The sequence below is a fragment of the Aphelocoma coerulescens genome, chromosome 8 (assembly GCF_041296385.1).
Source record: "Aphelocoma coerulescens isolate FSJ_1873_10779 chromosome 8, UR_Acoe_1.0, whole genome shotgun sequence".
Lineage (NCBI taxonomy): Eukaryota > Metazoa > Chordata > Aves > Passeriformes > Corvidae > Aphelocoma > Aphelocoma coerulescens.
In genome coordinates, this window is record NC_091022.1 from 6,827,927 (window position 1) to 6,844,921 (window position 16,995).

General features: G+C 44.8%; 1 protein-coding gene across 3 annotated transcripts; it reads right to left on the reverse strand.

The window, feature by feature from the left end:
• Nucleotides 1-734: 734 nt before the first annotated feature.
• Nucleotides 735-16,983, reverse strand: DARS2 (aspartyl-tRNA synthetase 2, mitochondrial). 3 transcript variants are annotated; one of them, XM_069022969.1, is made up of 17 exons: nucleotides 16,771-16,982; nucleotides 15,612-15,711; nucleotides 14,809-14,875; nucleotides 14,449-14,550; nucleotides 13,267-13,362; nucleotides 12,476-12,599; nucleotides 11,803-11,849; nucleotides 11,012-11,118; nucleotides 9,287-9,356; nucleotides 8,479-8,658; nucleotides 7,997-8,104; nucleotides 6,767-6,829; nucleotides 6,445-6,597; nucleotides 4,851-5,069; nucleotides 3,770-3,880; nucleotides 2,673-2,748; nucleotides 735-1,659 (listed from the first exon to the last, which is right to left on the reverse strand). In XM_069022969.1, the coding sequence occupies exons 1-17, from the start codon at nucleotides 16,838-16,840 to the stop codon at nucleotides 1,472-1,474; spliced, it is 1,881 nt and encodes a 626-aa protein (XP_068879070.1). In that variant the 5' UTR covers nucleotides 16,841-16,982; the 3' UTR covers nucleotides 735-1,471. The 3 variants fall into 3 exon arrangements, with proteins under 3 accessions (XP_068879070.1, XP_068879071.1, XP_068879072.1); XM_069022970.1 differs by lacking the exon at nucleotides 8,479-8,658 and having other exon boundaries at nucleotides 16,771-16,983; XM_069022971.1 differs by lacking the exons at nucleotides 14,449-14,550; nucleotides 14,809-14,875; nucleotides 15,612-15,711; nucleotides 16,771-16,982 and adding an exon at nucleotides 13,459-13,610.
• Between the last annotated feature and the right edge of the window lie 12 nt (nucleotides 16,984-16,995).

Here is a 16,995-nt window from a genome sequence, read left to right on the forward strand (position 1 = left end):
AATCATGCCAGAAGCAAAGAAAGTATTTAAGTTTTCTTTTACACATGTAACTCCATCATTTTATAATCTGCAATGCAGCAGCACGTCAGCCCTAGTGTCAATTTCTATGGGTGGTACTCAAAAAAACCCAAAAAATCACCCTTAAGGAGAAGAGCCGCTTGCCTTACTGATTCTTATCAGCAGAACAGTTCAGTATTTAAAAAACAACAACTGTGTACACCACCATGAAATGTTATCCCATGATGTGGACACTGAAATAGTGGCTAACCCTTAGAGCAGACAAGGATCTGACAGAACCCGCAGGACAGGCTCTCTAGCAGAAGGCTGGAGGTCAGTATCAGTTCAGACAAGAACTGCAGTCTTCCTTCTGTCCTCAAGCACTTCCCCTGGTACATGTCTCCTGCTGCCCTTCCCATCTGGGACACAGGAGCTCTCCCTTTTCTTGCACCACCTTCTCGTCTTCATCAACTAATCTCTTTTCCTCAGCTTCTTCACCTCTCCTCAGAACAGTCACCCCTGCCCTGTGGATGTTCTGGTATGGGATAGGGATGAACAAGCCTGGGAGGAACTTGCTGCTGCATCCCTCACCACTGCAGCAGCAGGTTTGCAGGACAGGCAAAGGTCACAGAAGACTGGGAATGCTGCTATGATGCCAGATTTCTTAGCATCTCCTGGAGGAGATCACAAAAAAAAAACCTGCCAGCTTGCTGTTGTAGAGAAAGCCCAAAGCTACATTCAGTCAAAACCACACTGCCAGGTAAACTTTATTTATAAACATACAAACTCCTGAATGACTGTGCTGAAAGCACAAGGGCAACAGGCCCCCAAAGAGAGATCAACACCTCTTTGACGAGTATTATGAGGACAACTGTTGCAAACATCATCAATGCTTCTCTCCCTCTCCTTTGAAGGGAAAACAGCTGAATGTGAACTCCCCACGGCAAAGTTCTGCATGATCTGGTACCCTCCAACATGAGACAAGTTGCTGGCTGCACTGAAATTTGGCTGTGCAGTGCCCAGAGCTCCTGGTCCAGCAGTTTTATTGTCACGGTCCTCAGGTAACATGATTTAATGATCATCAGGAATACAAACCATCCTGCCAAGGAGCTGACTATCTCCTCCAGATAGGAGGAGGAATACTTTACAAAGGACATGTAAGAAGTGAGGATTGGAAAAAACCCATCTTCCCTCCAATATGACACCCTAAAGCAAAGTTTCAATATCCTATGCTAAAATGACATTCTTTTCTTTCGCTTATTTACATCTCCTTCCCATTACCTCCCAAAGGTGAATTCCTACCAGGAAGACCCCTTATCTACTTCCCACTCCATCTTGAAACTGCCATAGTACCGTAGTGTTGGACTGTCCCCCATCCTGCCACAACAGCTGATACTTTCTGAACTGAATCCTGGCCTTTAGAAGCTGTAACTACCTCTCGTTCATCAGATCAGCTTCCATCACTGGCTTGAGGTCAGTTTTTCTTTGCCTCTTTTTCTTCAAGAGGCCAAGAAACCTGAATGTGATACGGCTCTAGTTCTTCTGGAGTGACATAGTCTGGAGCATTGCCCATCAGGTCTCGTCCCCTGAAGGATTTTGGAAAGGCTATGACATCCCGGATACTTGGAGCGTCAACGATGAGAGAGATCAGCCTGTCAAGTCCTACAAGCAGAAAACAAATTGGTGAAACACTTGAGTTATGGCTCTGTATTACCTCCCATGAGTCAGAAAAATCAGAAAGATTGAGGAGGTAATATCACTGAGCTTGAAGAAAAAGAGTAAAGCAAGTAAGGGAGGAAAAAAACTAATCTCAGCTGGTAGCAGAGAAACAGATTTGCCTCAAGATCAGAAATGTCTACCAAAATAAAGCTTTTCAATATTGCAGGAAGTTCTGTAACCCACCAAGGGCTGCAGGACATAGACAGCAAACACAGCATAACAAAATCTGGGCAGCTGAATGGCAGGACACTGGCACGGTTCTGCTTTACAGCTCAGAGCTTTGCATTAACCAGTTTGGAAGGATTACAACCACTAAGAATTCAAGAGGAACAAAAGCCTCTGGGTGACTGGATGGAGGAAAGTCAAACTGGAATATCACAGGCTAAAACATCATTGCTTTTTGTAGGCTTTTTTATTTTGGTGAGTGTAGGGAGGGTGTTGTTGGTCGGTTGGATTTTTTTCCCTCTTTCTTTAACCACAAACTTGCATGGTTCTAGGGAAAAACCCAAACCCTGACATTACCTGAATTAGTAAGCAAAAGAGATGAGAAAGAAGGGAAGTGAGACTGCAGTAGAGGGAAAGGATGTGAAACACGAAGTCCCATGCTGTCCCATGCCTCCAGGCAAGCAGCACAAGGCTCCTGCTCTGGCTGCATATGAATGGGAACAAAATTGACCTAACCTTACTGAATATAGGGTTTGCAGATCAGCAGATAAGGATCACCCTTAGAGCCACCAATGTCCTTACATAAGACCTAAATCCCACTGTGACTCTGGGGAGAACACCCCAACTTTCTGCACTTGGTGACCAGACCTCTGTTTCTTTCCACAAACCTGCTACAGAGATTGAAGCACTAAGGCTTTTCCTAACAACCATGAGCCTTGTTCCCGGGATTTAGTATGCACAAAAAAAAAAAAAACTAAACACCTGCATCTGCAGAGCTACAGACCACTTACCTAAAGCAATTCCTCCATGAGGTGGAGCTCCAAATTCCAAAGCCTCAATCAGATGGGAAAGCACCTCTGAATCCTCCTGCAAAATTACATTAAGAGGTGTCACTGGACAAGCAATGCTCTTCCTATAAGCAACACAAGATGTGTTAGAAGCTTAACAAGACGAGGAGCCCAGGCCCCCGGCGGGGAGAGAGAAGCAGTCCGACCAATATGGTTGATAAGAGCAAACTCCGTTTATTAGCAATCCAAAGGCACTTATATAGTATACCAGCTTGTTAGCTCCTAAGTGGCTTAAAGCTTATCAAAACACATTTCTATTTCTACATAATTGGACTTACATTGGCAAGCTTCCATAGTCTTGTTATGATTAAAAGAATTCAGTGCCCATCTCCCTCGTTCACTCCTGGATAGTACAGCTGCACCATCTCAAAACTCCCTCTTTGTTCCCAGCCCTGCTTGTTATTTTTCATACAGGGACTTTCCCATTGAAAGTTTTCTCACACACAAGCCTTAAGCTTCCAGGCCTATTGCTTGCACAGTTCTGTTACTGATCCCAATAATTCTATTTCCCAACAAAGATGAAGGTATATTAATGCCGTAAAATATTACCGTGTCCCGCAGCTGTAGGGAGGAGGAGAGAAGATCCAGAAGGCAGGAATTGTGCAGCAAGATTGATCTATTTAATCATTTTACAAACTCTTTTATAGACTTTTTCTTCATAGTCTAATTGGACCAAGGATCAGTCACCCCTTGGGGGTGATTGACTAAAATCCTAAAACATCCATTGTCAAAATATTTTTCTACTGTACTATAAACAATACTTTTCAAGGCTGCAGGTGTTTGGTTGTTTATATAACTCTGCTATCTCTTCTGTGAGAGAGAAAAGTCTCTCACGGACTTAGAAAATAGCAAGAAAATTCTTGCTGACAGCATTTTTGTATCCACAAAGGTACAATGAAAGCATCCATTGGTCAGGACTAGGAGTTATGTCTCTATCTGAGAAGCACATGAGTGTTTCTTTCAGAATATGCAATTAATACTTAAATTAATTAGTGCTTTTAAATCTCCAAGAGAGTGTTAGAGGCATCTGTAGGTGTTACCTTCAGCACTTTCTCCAGCACAAAACGCTGTTGTTCTGCACTGTGAATTCTGATGGAGCCACCTCCAACCTCATTGCCATTCAGCACAAGGTCGTAGTGCTGGCTACGGACCTGCAGAGACAGGAACAGGCACCTTGGTGAGGCTGGAGCTCAGCTGCACGTAAAAACAACCTGCACAAAGATGGCAAAGACACTGGGAATGAAGCCATGAAACTCTATAAAACTGTTCTCTCAGGGGTACATTGCAATTCAGGTACCAGTCCTGCTGGAGGCATGGACTGCCTCTGACTGATGTGGGAGAAGTACAAATCCTTTTGAAAAGTTCATCAAACCTGAAGCAAATGGGGTGGGTCAGAATGTAAGATTTCTGTTTCCTATAAGCTTCTTTTGTTGGGGCACACGTGAATACTTGCTATTTGCAGCAATCAGGAAGCCAGACATGTACAATCTCTTCCAGACATGTACAAGATCATAGAATCACACAATGGTTTGGGTTGGGAGGGACCTTAAAAATCCTCTAGTTCCAACTCTCTGCCACAGGCAGGGACACTTTCCACTAGACCTGGTTGCTCCAAGCCCCATCAGCCTGGCCTTGAACACTGCCAGGGATGGGGCAGCCACAGATACTTTGGGCAACCTGTGCCAGTGCCTCACAGGGAAGATTTTTTTTCTAATACCTATCTAAGTCTACCCCCTTTCAGTTTAAAACCATTTCCTCTTGTCCTATCACTACTTGCCCCTGCAAGACATCCCTCTCCAGCTCTCTTGTAGACTCTTTAGGCACTGGAAGGGGCTCTAATGCTGCTCCTGAGCCTTCTCTTCTCCAGGCTGAACAAACTCAGCTCCTTCAGCCTTTCATCATAGCAGAAGTGCTCCAACCCTTTGATCATCTTAGCAGCCTCCTCTGGACTCATTCCAACAGATCTATGTCTTCCTCATGCAGTCAGTCAGTCCCATGAAACATCATCTCTTTTTACACTGAACTCAGCTGCTGCTTGCCTGGTTTTCCATGTGAGCAGCTGTAAAAGAGCTTGGCAGGCATGAAGTTGTAAAAGAGCATGGCAGGCATGAAGTTGGTTACCTTTGTGGGATCAGAATACAGGAGGCTGGCATCTGAAGGATGAGGGGCAGTGAAGGGGTGATGAGCAGATTCCAGTTCAGTGGGATTCTTGGCCTTGGGGAAGAAAAGGGGGAAATCCACCACCCAGAGGAAGTGAAAGGCTGTGGGATCACGGAGTGCCAGCCCAGCTGCCTCCAGGAGGTTGGCACTAAACAACCGTAGGGCTCCTAACGCAGAGCACTACAACAGAGAAGGGAGAGATGAGACAGGGTGAATTTACCATCAGGGAAGTCACTCAAACACCAACCAGTAAAAGCGTTCCATAAAGAAGTACCACAAACAGCAGCAGCTGTAATGAATTGTTGCCTTGAACCCTTTTGCCTCATATCCTGAAATATATCACCTTCCTGCTGAGGCAGCAGCAGTGCCAGGGTTTGACAGAGACCAAGTAAGGAGCTTGAAAGTCCATTTTTGTCCAGCTATTTCATCTTCAGGACTATCTTAGACTAATCTCCAGCTCCACACATGTGGATTAACTGGGGGAGGCCATGTAAGATCCACACTTTGCAGACAGAGAAATGAAGGCATAGAAGAGAATACAACAAAATTTTGGCTATCAAGCAGATGTTCCTGGAAGGCAACATCTGCTGGCAAGAATAGAGAGAAGGGTAGGGATAGACTCTCCTACCACTGCTGCTACTAAGTCATCCACTTATGGGAGACACAATTACCTAGTTGGCCTAATTTTCCAATCTGTTTGATGCTTTAAAAATGAAGTTAAGAGAAAATAAGGCACTGATTTGTTGCAGGGGTTTTTATATTTCAGCCTTCATTTCAATTATAAGTCCTGCCCAGAATTTGACTGAGGGTGATAAAAGTAATAGGTACATGTCCTGGGTTGCAGCGTATTCTATTACCATCCTCATGAGCTGTTGAAATCAGGTGGGGCAGTGTTTCTTTGCCTCCTCCCCCCAGACTATCTTGCTGTTAATGGCCCATCATTGTCCTGCCACAGGACTCAGAGATAACTCCCTCCAGACTATCTTCTGTTAACGAGCCTAATCAACACTTGGCCTCATGACTCATTACCCCATTGTGAGATGCTCCACCCAGAGGGAGGAACCAAGCATCCCATCGTGGATATAATCTGGGACTCTGAACACCAGAGACAACCATTTCCACTGGATTTCCAGAGGACAGGAGCTACACAGCCACCACTGGACTTTCTGAGGAAGAGCAGACCCCTTTACTACAGGATCACTGCTTCAGAGGACTGCAGCCACCATTCTACCAGACTGCTACCACCACCCTGCCTAATAGGGACTCTGGTTGTATCTTGACTCTGTCAGTTTGAACCAGTGTTTTCTTTTACTTTTTTTTCCTTTTCTTTAATTTCCATTAAATTGTTATTCTGACTTGGTGCCTCCCACTGGTTTGTTTTCAAACTAGCACAGTACATTTCATGCTTTATTTGCTGTTGCTATAGCTGCTGTTCCAGAGAAACAGAAAATTAGATTATGACCTATTTAAATAAAAATCAGACTAAGGTCAGATAACATCAAAACCATCATCAGCAACATTCAACTCACACAGCCATCTAAGAAATGCCTCCTACCACTTGCTTGTGTTCTCCAGCTGCCAGGAGCACCACATCATCCTCCTGCATGTTCAGTGCTCGGATAAGCTCTGACTGCTCCTTCTCACCAAGGAACTTGGTAAGCAGAGACTTCAATCTTCCATCAGGTCTACGGATAATTTGCATGATTTCCTAGAGAAAGGTACAGGTATGTTCAGTGCGGTACTGCCCTTTCTTGCCTTGAAGCATCATATGCTCAGGCACTGACTCGCAGCTAATAAAAACTGCTCTTCTACCTTCCTCTGCCTTCATCACACTGTCACTCACCCTTTCCTATGCCTCAGGAGAGTTTCTGTCTCACCTGGTTAAACTGGGATTTTGCAGACTCCTTTAATGACTCCAAGTCTTTATTTGTAAGATACCTCTGGGGAAAGAGCAAGAGAAGAGACAGCAAAGATCAGCCTGGAAAACTTCACTAGGTATCAAATCTACTGACTAAGCTGTTTCCAAACTTCTCAAATTCTTTTGTTTCTACTTCAAGTTCTTATGAGGGTTGTGGAACAGGACAGGGTCCTCAGCGCTGGGCTGTAACTGGGTGCCTGCTCTGAGGGCTCCTATCAGGAAGAGACCCCTCTAGGTCTACATTTCTTTCCCCTGCTCACAGACAAATGTATCTGGTCAGCAGGGTCAAATCACTGCCTCCAGCCTGCAGAAACAAGGTTACACCACCACACTGTTGATGGGGAAGTCAGAGCTCAATCTGGAGGAAGAACAGAGAAAAATCAACCAGGCTGACTTTTGCATGCAAAGCCATGCAGCAAATGAGGACCTGCATCAAGATCTTGATTTTTTTCATCTACTCCAGTGTTTAGGGTGGGTCTAGTTGCCACTTTTGCGTTGCTCAAACACACACCTCAGTGCCCTCTCGTGGGAAGCCCCTAACTTGCACTTTGTGCCAAAATGAAAGGAATCCCAAGAGAAACCATGGCCACAAATTCCTGTTCCCCAAATAAAACTCAATATTTAGAGGATTTGTTTTTTCCATACTGTCCAAGCTACAAAGACGCCTACAGCCAGAATTAAATCTGTTTCCTTGCCAAAATGAACGGCTGTGTCAAAGATCTTCCACATCTATTGTCAGCCTTGGATTTGGTCCATGACACTCTCATTACAAGACATGAATTGTACCCAAAAATGCAGCTAAAGCAAACAGGAGAAGGATATGGAAGCACCTGACCCTTCTCTGCCTATTCCAGAGCTGTGCCATACCCAGTCTCCTGTCACCAGGCAAAATTTATTACTGAGATGCACATCAAAAAGGTGACAAAAAGCAAGGTGAAGCCCTGAGAGGGTTCCCTATCCTCATGCGATCTTGCAGCTCCATTCTTTTCCTTCTCTTCCTAAGGATAAAATACTCTTCCTGTTGTCTTATCATTCTAACACTACTCAGCCCAACCTGACATGGATTACAACCAATCCCAAGTTCCCTTGAGAACACCAGTAACAGCAAGGAACCTTTCCATACCAACAATGGAATTCAAATTGGCATTTTATTTATTCCACATAAACAGGATGCAAGAGCATCACTTACCACTCCCTGAGGGATACAAATGGCTTTGATGGAGCTATGTGGGTAACTGAGAGCATTCTGCACAAAGTGAATGTCTGATCCTCGTAAAACATCACCGATATCCATGATCTGAGAAAGGTAAAAGCACAGGAAAAAGCACTGGTGGTAGGCATACAAAGCAAAAATCCTGCACTTGTGTCTTAACACCTTCAACACTATTCCCTTTTAGGAGCTTTTGCTCCTTAAACAGTCAAGATGCATTGCTCCATAATACAACATTATCTTCAAAATAAAATTTTATTAGAACATACATTTTTCACAGTCAACTGATCAAATCCTCTCTTCTTCAACAGACTGCACAAAGCAGCAATGATGGGACAGACACCTTGGGTAAATTACAGCACTCAGAACTCAAGCCAACCATGTATCCATGATCCAAATGTTATTAAAACACTGACTGAAACGAAAAGCTGAAAGCAAGTTTCCAATGGGCAAATCCTCACCTTCATCCCAAAGCGAGTGTCTGGTTTATCAGTCCCATACTCAGCCAGTGCCTCCTCGTATGTCATGGAAGGGAAAGGAGTCATAATCAAGGCTCTTCCCTCAGGCCAGGAATGTTGCAGGAGGCCCTCTATCAGCCTCTGGATCCCAGCCTGATCTACAAATGACATCTCTATATCTATCTTAAAACAGAGAACAAGGGAGGGAATTCCACATTAGCTACAGGTTTTGCTTTCACACTGCTACTTGTGAGTACAAAGCCAGCAAAATGAGAAACAATGCATGAAATGACATCACAGCATGACTTCGTCAGGCTGGGAATGTGCTTTTTGGAAAATCAGTGCCTAGTTCAGAATGGATAGAGAATTAACACATTTTCAGCCTGTTTGGAGTCCTCTGTCATCAACAGTTCTGGCAGTACATCAGGGTGACTCAGGCAACAGCCTCCTCAGAGAGTGAATGAGGTAGTGAGGACAGGGACACAAGAAGCAGCCTTGAGTGAACCAGGCTAACTCATGGGATGCCTGACCTAGCAGGACAGGAGATTGTATCATCAAATGCAACATCAAATTGTATCAACTGCTGCAGCGCAATTCCCACATCTGCACCTGGGACACTGCACAGCCAAGGACAGGAACCGCTCAGTCAATCCCACACCAATTTCCAAGGGCTGTGTCTGTGAAACACACACCAAATAACTCTGTACCACCAAGCAGCACCAGACTAGCACAGACTAAGCCTCCAGAAGGGAAAACAGCTACAAGTCACTTGGGTTGAGAAGCAGGGAGAAAGGCAGCATGGGCTGGTTACCTGGGTGAATTCTGGCTGCCTGTCAGGCCGTGAACCCTCATCCCGGTAGCAGCGAGCGATCTGGAAGTACCTGCAGTAACACTTTGATTTAGACAACAATTTAAAGTACTCTGAATTGAATTGTGGCTATAGAACTGATCATACAAAAGATAAGGAAAAAAGATACCAGAGAGTTTCCCACATTTCCTCCATTCCCACAGCAGATATCTTTGTTCCCATCCCTTCAAAAGAATGGAATTTTGACTGGAAGCAACTCTATCAGCAGCTTCCAGAGGCACATGGAGACTGCCAGGTGAGCTGTCCCCCAAGGGCAGCACACTCAATTCTTTTCCCCACACTCCACTCCACTGCACTCCACTCCACTCCTCTACTCTACTAACAGTCAGGCAAAATTCTCACACAAGACCTGGCCTGCAGTTCACCATGTGAATAATTGTCCATCTCTCTGTCCATCCCTTTGGTTTGGAGAATGCTCAGCCTGCTCAGCCTCACCTCAACTACTTTTGTAGGCTACTGCTGGAGAAGCTTTTATCACACATGAGATTTTCTGTCCTTGTTGGGGTTTTAGTTTAGTCCTAGTTTTTTTTTCTGTTAAAGGAATTTTTCCCCCCCATACATGTTGTTAAGGGAACAAATCGCTGATCGTTGGATACTTAAGAAAACAAAGAGCTACCCACTGAGGGTGGGGTGTGCCTGGCTACTCTTTTGTTTCACCTGGGTGTGGGGTGAGTTCACTCTCTGTGTCTGAGAGAGAGGAGTCTGCTTGCTTCAGCTACTTTGCTTTCTGCTGGAAACAACACTGGAATCCCAAAGCCGCCCTCCTTGCCCCGCTGGAGGCTGGGCTGTGGCCGCCCTGCCCCGCTGTTGCTTCGAGCCTTCGCTGTGTTGTAGCCGTGCTCGCCCTGCCTGCCTAGACCTCCGGGGGTTCTCCGTTTGGATACATCTCGTCTGCCACCCAGGATTTGTGCTCATCCCTGCTGTTCCAGCCCGCCGCTCCAGCCTGCTGTTCCCGAAGCTCCAGCCAGACACCAGGGCCAGCTGTCCAGAGGTTTGTGAAGCCCTTGTTCCATCCCTTCCCGGGATCCCAGGCCACCGGTGCTGCGTGCTCCCCGAGCTCGCTCCGGAGCGCCCCCTGCAGCCGCGGGGGAACCATCGCACCTGCCCTGCTCACCGGGAGCCGCCAGCGCCCCTGCCGGCTGCGAGCGGAACTGCACCCGAGGGGAAAGGGCCTGACAGCCGAGAAGGCCGGGACTGGGTTTGTGATTGTTTGCTGTTACTGCCACAGTTACTGTTGTTTGTTTGACTGGCTATATATATCTATCTATATATATATAGATAGATATATATATTTATATAATAGTAAAGAACTGTTATTTCCCACATCTTTGCCTAAAGGCCCTTGATTTCAAAATTATAATAACTTGGAGGGAAAGGGGTTACATCTGCCACTTCAAGGGAGGCTTCTGCCTTCCTTAGCAGACAGCTGTCTTTCAAAACCAAGACAGTCCTTCAGGCAGATCAGGTTTGCATTTAAAACAGCAGTGAAGATTTTAGCTTTCCAAAAGCATACACTTCATCTGACTATAAGGATTTATTTAAGGATCCCCCTTCAAAACACAAACCCTTGGCAGTAAGTTTTTTGGGGGAATTATCTAAAATTTCACAGATAATGCAATCAAACCCCAGACAGGACATGCAGAGAACAGGAATCCAAGAAACTCTTACCTGTCCAGGCCTCCAACCATGAGGAGCTGCTTGAACTGCTGAGGACTCTGTGGCAGGGAGTAGAATTTGCCCGCTTCCCTCGAGGGCACAAGGAATTCTTTGGCTCCCTGGCATCAGAAAGAAAATTTACAGAGTTCAGCAAGTAAGTGGCCCCAATTCCTGACAGAACACACACTGGAAGTGCAAGAGGAAAGGATGTATTTTCCCCATTATGAAATCCCACTTGTGAGGAAATGGCTGTTTGTACACTACACTTAAAATTTGTTAACCAACTTGGTCCAAAATATCCCAAAGGAGATATTCTCTGAGAGACTACTGCATAATACACCACCCAAGACATGGGTTTAAATGCAAGAACTCCAGGATAGTTGCATCAACAACTCCTCACCTACAGCTCTCTTCTCTGACTATTTTTGAAGTGAAAGAAAGGAATATAAGATCAGAAATTAAATTTACTTGAGTAGGACCGCTACAGTAACCTACTGGTTAAGACATAAACGCTGGAAACACAGTGCTTCAAAGTTTCTTGGGTTTATAATCCCAGGATAGACTTACATTCAACATGTGCTCTACAAGGCAGAAGCTATTTTGTTTGAAGGTTCAAAATTAAGACACAAGTTATCACCTCTCCCCTTTCTCTCCCTCTACTTTTAAAAGGATCCAAGGATCATATCAGAAGTTCCATAAGCTGTTATTTACCAAGGGAAAAGCAAGGAAAGCTGAGTGGCAACTGACAATGATTCAGCCCTGACTGTGCAGCTGCAGGAGGCCAAAAAGCATCACATACATACCCCTGGGGTTCTTTTAAACAGAGTTGGAGTTTCTACATCCACGAACCCTGGAGAATAAACACAGAACAGGCTGAGAGGAGGGAGAACTAATATGAGTAGGCTACAGTACGGTTAGTCAGCAAAACAGGTCATCTAACACATCATGGAGCCTCTCCAAAACCTACACACTTTACTACTTAAAACAATTGTTCCTGTAATGACAGATCTAAAGGCTCTGAGTTACCCTGATGTCCTGCCAGAACTGTTGATGACAGAGGACTCCAAACAGGCTGAAAATGTGTTAATTCTCTAGCCATTCTGAACTAGGCACTGATTTTCCAAAAAGCACTTCCGGATTTTAAGAGAAGCAAAAGCTCTAAAAGAAATCCATCTCTCTGACATGCCTCAACTGGGTGACCAAAAGAGGGAAACTACCTGCAAAGAGTCTTTTCTCATCGGAATGAGCTAATTTGAAACAACTGGCTTGCAGCACGCCAAGAAAATTCAACATACTTTGCTCTTCAGGCCTGACAACATCCCACTAAAGACCCCACCACAAGCAGACATGTCCTTATTAAGTGGGACCAGTTCGGTGTAGCAAGTTGGTTAGGAATCTCTCCCAGCCCTAGGAAATAGCAGCAGGGAGAGCTGAAATGTTGTTTGCTGCACACTGTCCTCAAAGCAGTTCCCTCACCATGGAGATTGCAGAGATACTCCCGCATCCTCATCACCATCTGAGACCTCAGCCGCAGGTTGGACTGCAGCCGGAAGCTGCGCAAGTCCAGGTACCGATACTGCATCCGTAGGGCCTCTGATTTCTGAAGAGGAGAGAGAATTAGGATTAAGAGACAAAATTCAAATTGCATGTCCAGGGAGGGTGCTCCTAAAGCCACAGGAAAAAAGGGAGAAGCTAAAAAGGGATGGTACTCGGTTGTCACAATGTGCCCATTACCCACAACCCACACAAATATAGCAATCACTTTAAACAAAAAACTAAACTGCCCAAAAAAGTTGTGGCTGCCCCATCCCTGGAAGTGTTCAAGGCCAGGTTAGATGGAGCTCTGAGCAACCTGGTCCAGTGGGTGGAATCCCTACCCATAGCAGGGGGTTTGGAACAAGATCATCTTTAAGGCTCTTTCCAACCCAAACCATTCTGTGATTCCATGAGTCAAATAAAACAGCCTTGTTTCACACTCAAAAAACACAGCATAGTTCCATTTCTTTCACTCTTCCCTTCATCATCAGTTCTTCCAGTGGTATTTGAAACTGGGAGCATTCAAGCCTTGTTTTCTGCTTAGTTCTAATTGGAAATACATCCTCACAGCAAACAAACAGCACCCCTATTTTAAATACTATCATTCCCCCAAAGTGAAGCGGGGAGAACCAGACTCAGTTTTCAGATGCTCTGCCATCACCCTTGCCAAATTCCAAATTTAATGAAAAGCCACCACTTTGATAAGAAAAAGAAAAGAAAAACACAGACACCTTGATAAAATCCTTGATTTCAAAAGGCAGCTTCTTGCAGGAGTTTAGGATCTCTGCAGTCTCTGCCTTCACTTCAATATCCCCTGTTGGCATTTTCTAGAACAAAAAGGCAAGAAAAGAATTAAACTCAAAACAGCTGGACAAAGGTATTTCAAAGATGGTGAAAGGGAAAAAAAGAAACAAAGTGATTACCGTCCCTGCCTTCTAACACACTATGTAAGTCAGAGAGCTTCTCCCAAGGACAGATTTCTCCTAGATTTCCCTTCTTCTCAGAAAAACACATGTCACCTCAGCAAAGATGGCAGGTTCTTTTCCAGTAGCATACTGGTCTCTAAACACATTACCCTATATAAAACCACACAGTGTAGGTTTCAGTGAGCATTATCAGCAGCACCCCTTAATACGAGTCAAAAAAAGGCAAATTATGAGGAACTTCTCAGAACTTCCAGTTCTAAACACCAGTTCTCAGAACTGGTCTTCTTTTGATTCTATCCCACGGGTGGGCAGACAGCTCCCCTCACATAGCACTGAGGCACAGCAAAGTTCACTTGACCCTGCAGGACTCTTGCTATTTACCAGGGAAAAGGACATACAAACTTCCAACAAAACGATAAACCAATAAAAGAAATAAAGGCATTGATTAAAGCCTGGATTTTAAGTGGACATCTACAAGCAGTCAGAGCAAAAAGGAGTTATGATCATAAATACAAGTCTTCTGTTTAGAACTGCCAGATATATGTACAATCCTGAAAGATCAATCTACAGCTGATTACAGTGACAGCTGAGGAATGCAGAACATTAAAGAATTATTCAACCTCTGTTTCCTATACAAGGAGACCAGCAAAATCTGTATAACAAAGAGGTCATCACGTGCTGTGGAACTTGAAACGACAATATTTATTTTCAAGCAAAAGAAATTCCCACCCACACTTCAAAAGCCTGGAAAAGGCAGCATTATCCTTGCAAAGGGCTGGGATCCAGTTTAATTTGTGGGTGCCTGTAATGTGCTTTGAGGTTCTGCTAAGTTATATGACATAGCAGTCACCCCACACTATCTGAGGATGGGCTGTCACATAACCAGAACCCATGGCAACGCTCTGACACAAACCCCACCATAATCCCACCACCCAGCGCTGTTTCCTCCAAAGAATAAAAGCCCAGAGAGCCCCCCCCCATCCTCACCGGATTCTCCTGCCCCAGGGGCCGAGGGGACACTATCCCAGTCACTCGCACTACAGACTCCACTGGGGCATTGGACAGGAGCTCCTTCACGTGGGAATGTGCCTGTAGGGAGATGACAGAGTCTCACAGAAATTCAAAGAACAGGACAAATGCACTGTGGCCAAGCACCTCAATTCAAAATCACTCTGAAGCCAGAGGAAACAACACTGATGTTTCGGTTGCATTGTCAGGTCAGGGCTCTCATGACACTTCAATCTACTTGAGAGTCAGAGCACTCTATTTGATGAAGTCCTTCCTTCTCTGTGTCTGCTGGAGCCAAGCTACCAAAGGAAGAATAAAAAACACAGACTCATATTTTACCTCATCCTGAGGAATGATGATCTGGGTCAGTCCCTGGAAATCCCTCAAAACCAGAAACAGGCCTTGTCTGATCCATGAAAAACACAAAAGGAGAAACATTTTTTTCACAAATTTAGTAGCTTCTACTTTTTAAAGCATATGGCACCTGGCTACTTTCAGTACCCTGCAATTAATCTCAAAGCATTCCAAGTACTGAACGTACAGACACTTTTCCCACACCTGAACCTAACCTGAGGAATTTGTTTCACATTGTCACCAGCCTCAGACAGTATGCAAATAACCAGGAGAGGTAGGATTTTAACTTGAATTTTAATGCACACAGAGCATTATGAATTTTCCTGCTGGGAAGCATCACTCAGCTAAAAACAATTAAATGAGCAGTGAAGCTAAAGCTCATGTGGAACAAAAACAACAAAAAAAACATCCAATCATAAGTCAAGAAGGAGAACATTTGTCCCATAAAAAATTCTGCATGAACAATCCACACTGCCAGACTCAGAACCATAAATCTTGATCTCTTTAGCTGCAGTAGAGACAGCTGCCATTGTACTTTCTCCATCAAGAAACTGTCCAATGGGACATGCTCTGGTGTCTTTAAAAACAAGATCACAATGATCACATTGCAATAATCCTAACTCCTTTTCCTGGATCCCCATCCACAATTGCTCAAAGATGAGATGCTCAGGACCTCTTAAAATCAAAAAACCCGTGCAGACCATCACTGGAGAGCAATGCTGGATGAAAAACAGCTTACACTGGATCTGGCAATAATCATGTCCATTTTCATCATGGTTTGTACTTACCTTTGATATTGAACCCATCCATAAAGGGTCACCTTCTGTCCCACATGAGCAGAACGCAGCTCTCCACACGTGTTGGTCCGAGTGACAAAACTGTTGAAGTCTTAAATAAAAAATAACTCTCTCATGGCTTTTGCAGATGAGACAAAATAATTAATAGAGCTTCCCCTCCCAATACAATTTATACATAGACAGAGAAATTACTTCATATATAGATCTGCACTAAGACACAATGCCATAAACATAAAATGAAGGTAGTCTGAATGTATTTTAAATAGTGATTATTTATGTTTCTCAGTCAAACTTTCATAAACATACTTGAACACAGCCTTGCTGCAAACTGTTGCTCTACAAATTTCAGGAGCAAGAGAAGGAAAAGTCACAGATCAATCCTGAGGAATGCTGACAATTTAACATTTAAATCTAGAATCATAAAATAGTTTGGGTTTGAAGGACCTTAAATCTCATCTCATTCCACTCCCCTGCCATAGGCAGGGACACCTCCTACTAGACCAGGTTGTTCAGAGCCCCATCCAGCCTGGCCTTGAACACTTTCAGGGATGCGGCAGCCACAGCTTCCCTGGGCAGCTGTGCCACGGCTTCACCACCCACACAGGGAAGAATTTCTTCCCAATATCCAATCTAAACCTGCCCTCCTTCAGTTCGAAGCCATTCCCCCTTGTCCTCTCACTGCAGTTCCTGGTGGAGACAAAGCAGAACAGGGCTTAACAAACCAAGAATGAAACACACACGGAGCAGACACCCACCATGCAGGTGTAAATTGAACACTTTCTGCCTGAAACAACTGGAAAAAGGCCTGAAGCACAATTACAGAAAGCTTTGCCCGTGTGCCTGTAATCATGGCTAAAGTTATAGAACCAAGCACACCATTTACAGAATGTGCAAGAGGTTCAGCTTGTAAGAAGCCTGAAGGATGCCATTACCTGGACATATATAAATAATTCTATGAGCCAATCTCACTACCTTCATCACAGCCTTTAGAATTAAAAGACATTTAGAGAAGACACTTAATAAAGTGATACAGGCGAAAAAATCTTGCCGCGAATGCGGTATTAATCGACTGTGTGGACTACCCTGACCTCTGTCCCGGGAGAAAAGAAACCCAAATACCGAGGGGATGAGACCAGCGCTCCCTTCTCACCTGGAGCCGCGGGTGCGGCGGCAGAGGCCACCCGGTGCAGCGCCCGCGCCAGCAACCGGGGAAGCGCCATCCCGCAGCCGCCCCTCAGCCAGAAAAACGGGAGGGGTGCCACAGACCTGCGTGAAGTGAAAAATAAGGGCTCTGGAGGGGAAAAAGAGGAAACCAGCTTTATCCCCACGACCCCCTTCCCCCCCTCCTGCCCGCCTCAAAGATGGCGGCGGGGGC

Bases quoted from the DNA above. Each gene is read 5' to 3' on its own strand.
- DARS2 (XM_069022969.1), bottom strand. From the start codon at position 16,840: ATGGCGCTTCCCCGGTTGCTGGCGCGGGCGCTGCACCGGGTGGCCTCT. The intron at 8,659-9,286 runs GTAACCAGCCCA...CTCTGTTTTAAG, and splicing joins GGCAGCCAGAATTCACCCAG to ATAGATATAGAGATGTCATT. The intron at 6,598-6,766 runs GTGAGACAGAAA...ACCTTTCTCTAG, and splicing joins CAAAATCCCAGTTTAACCAG to GAAATCATGCAAATTATCCG.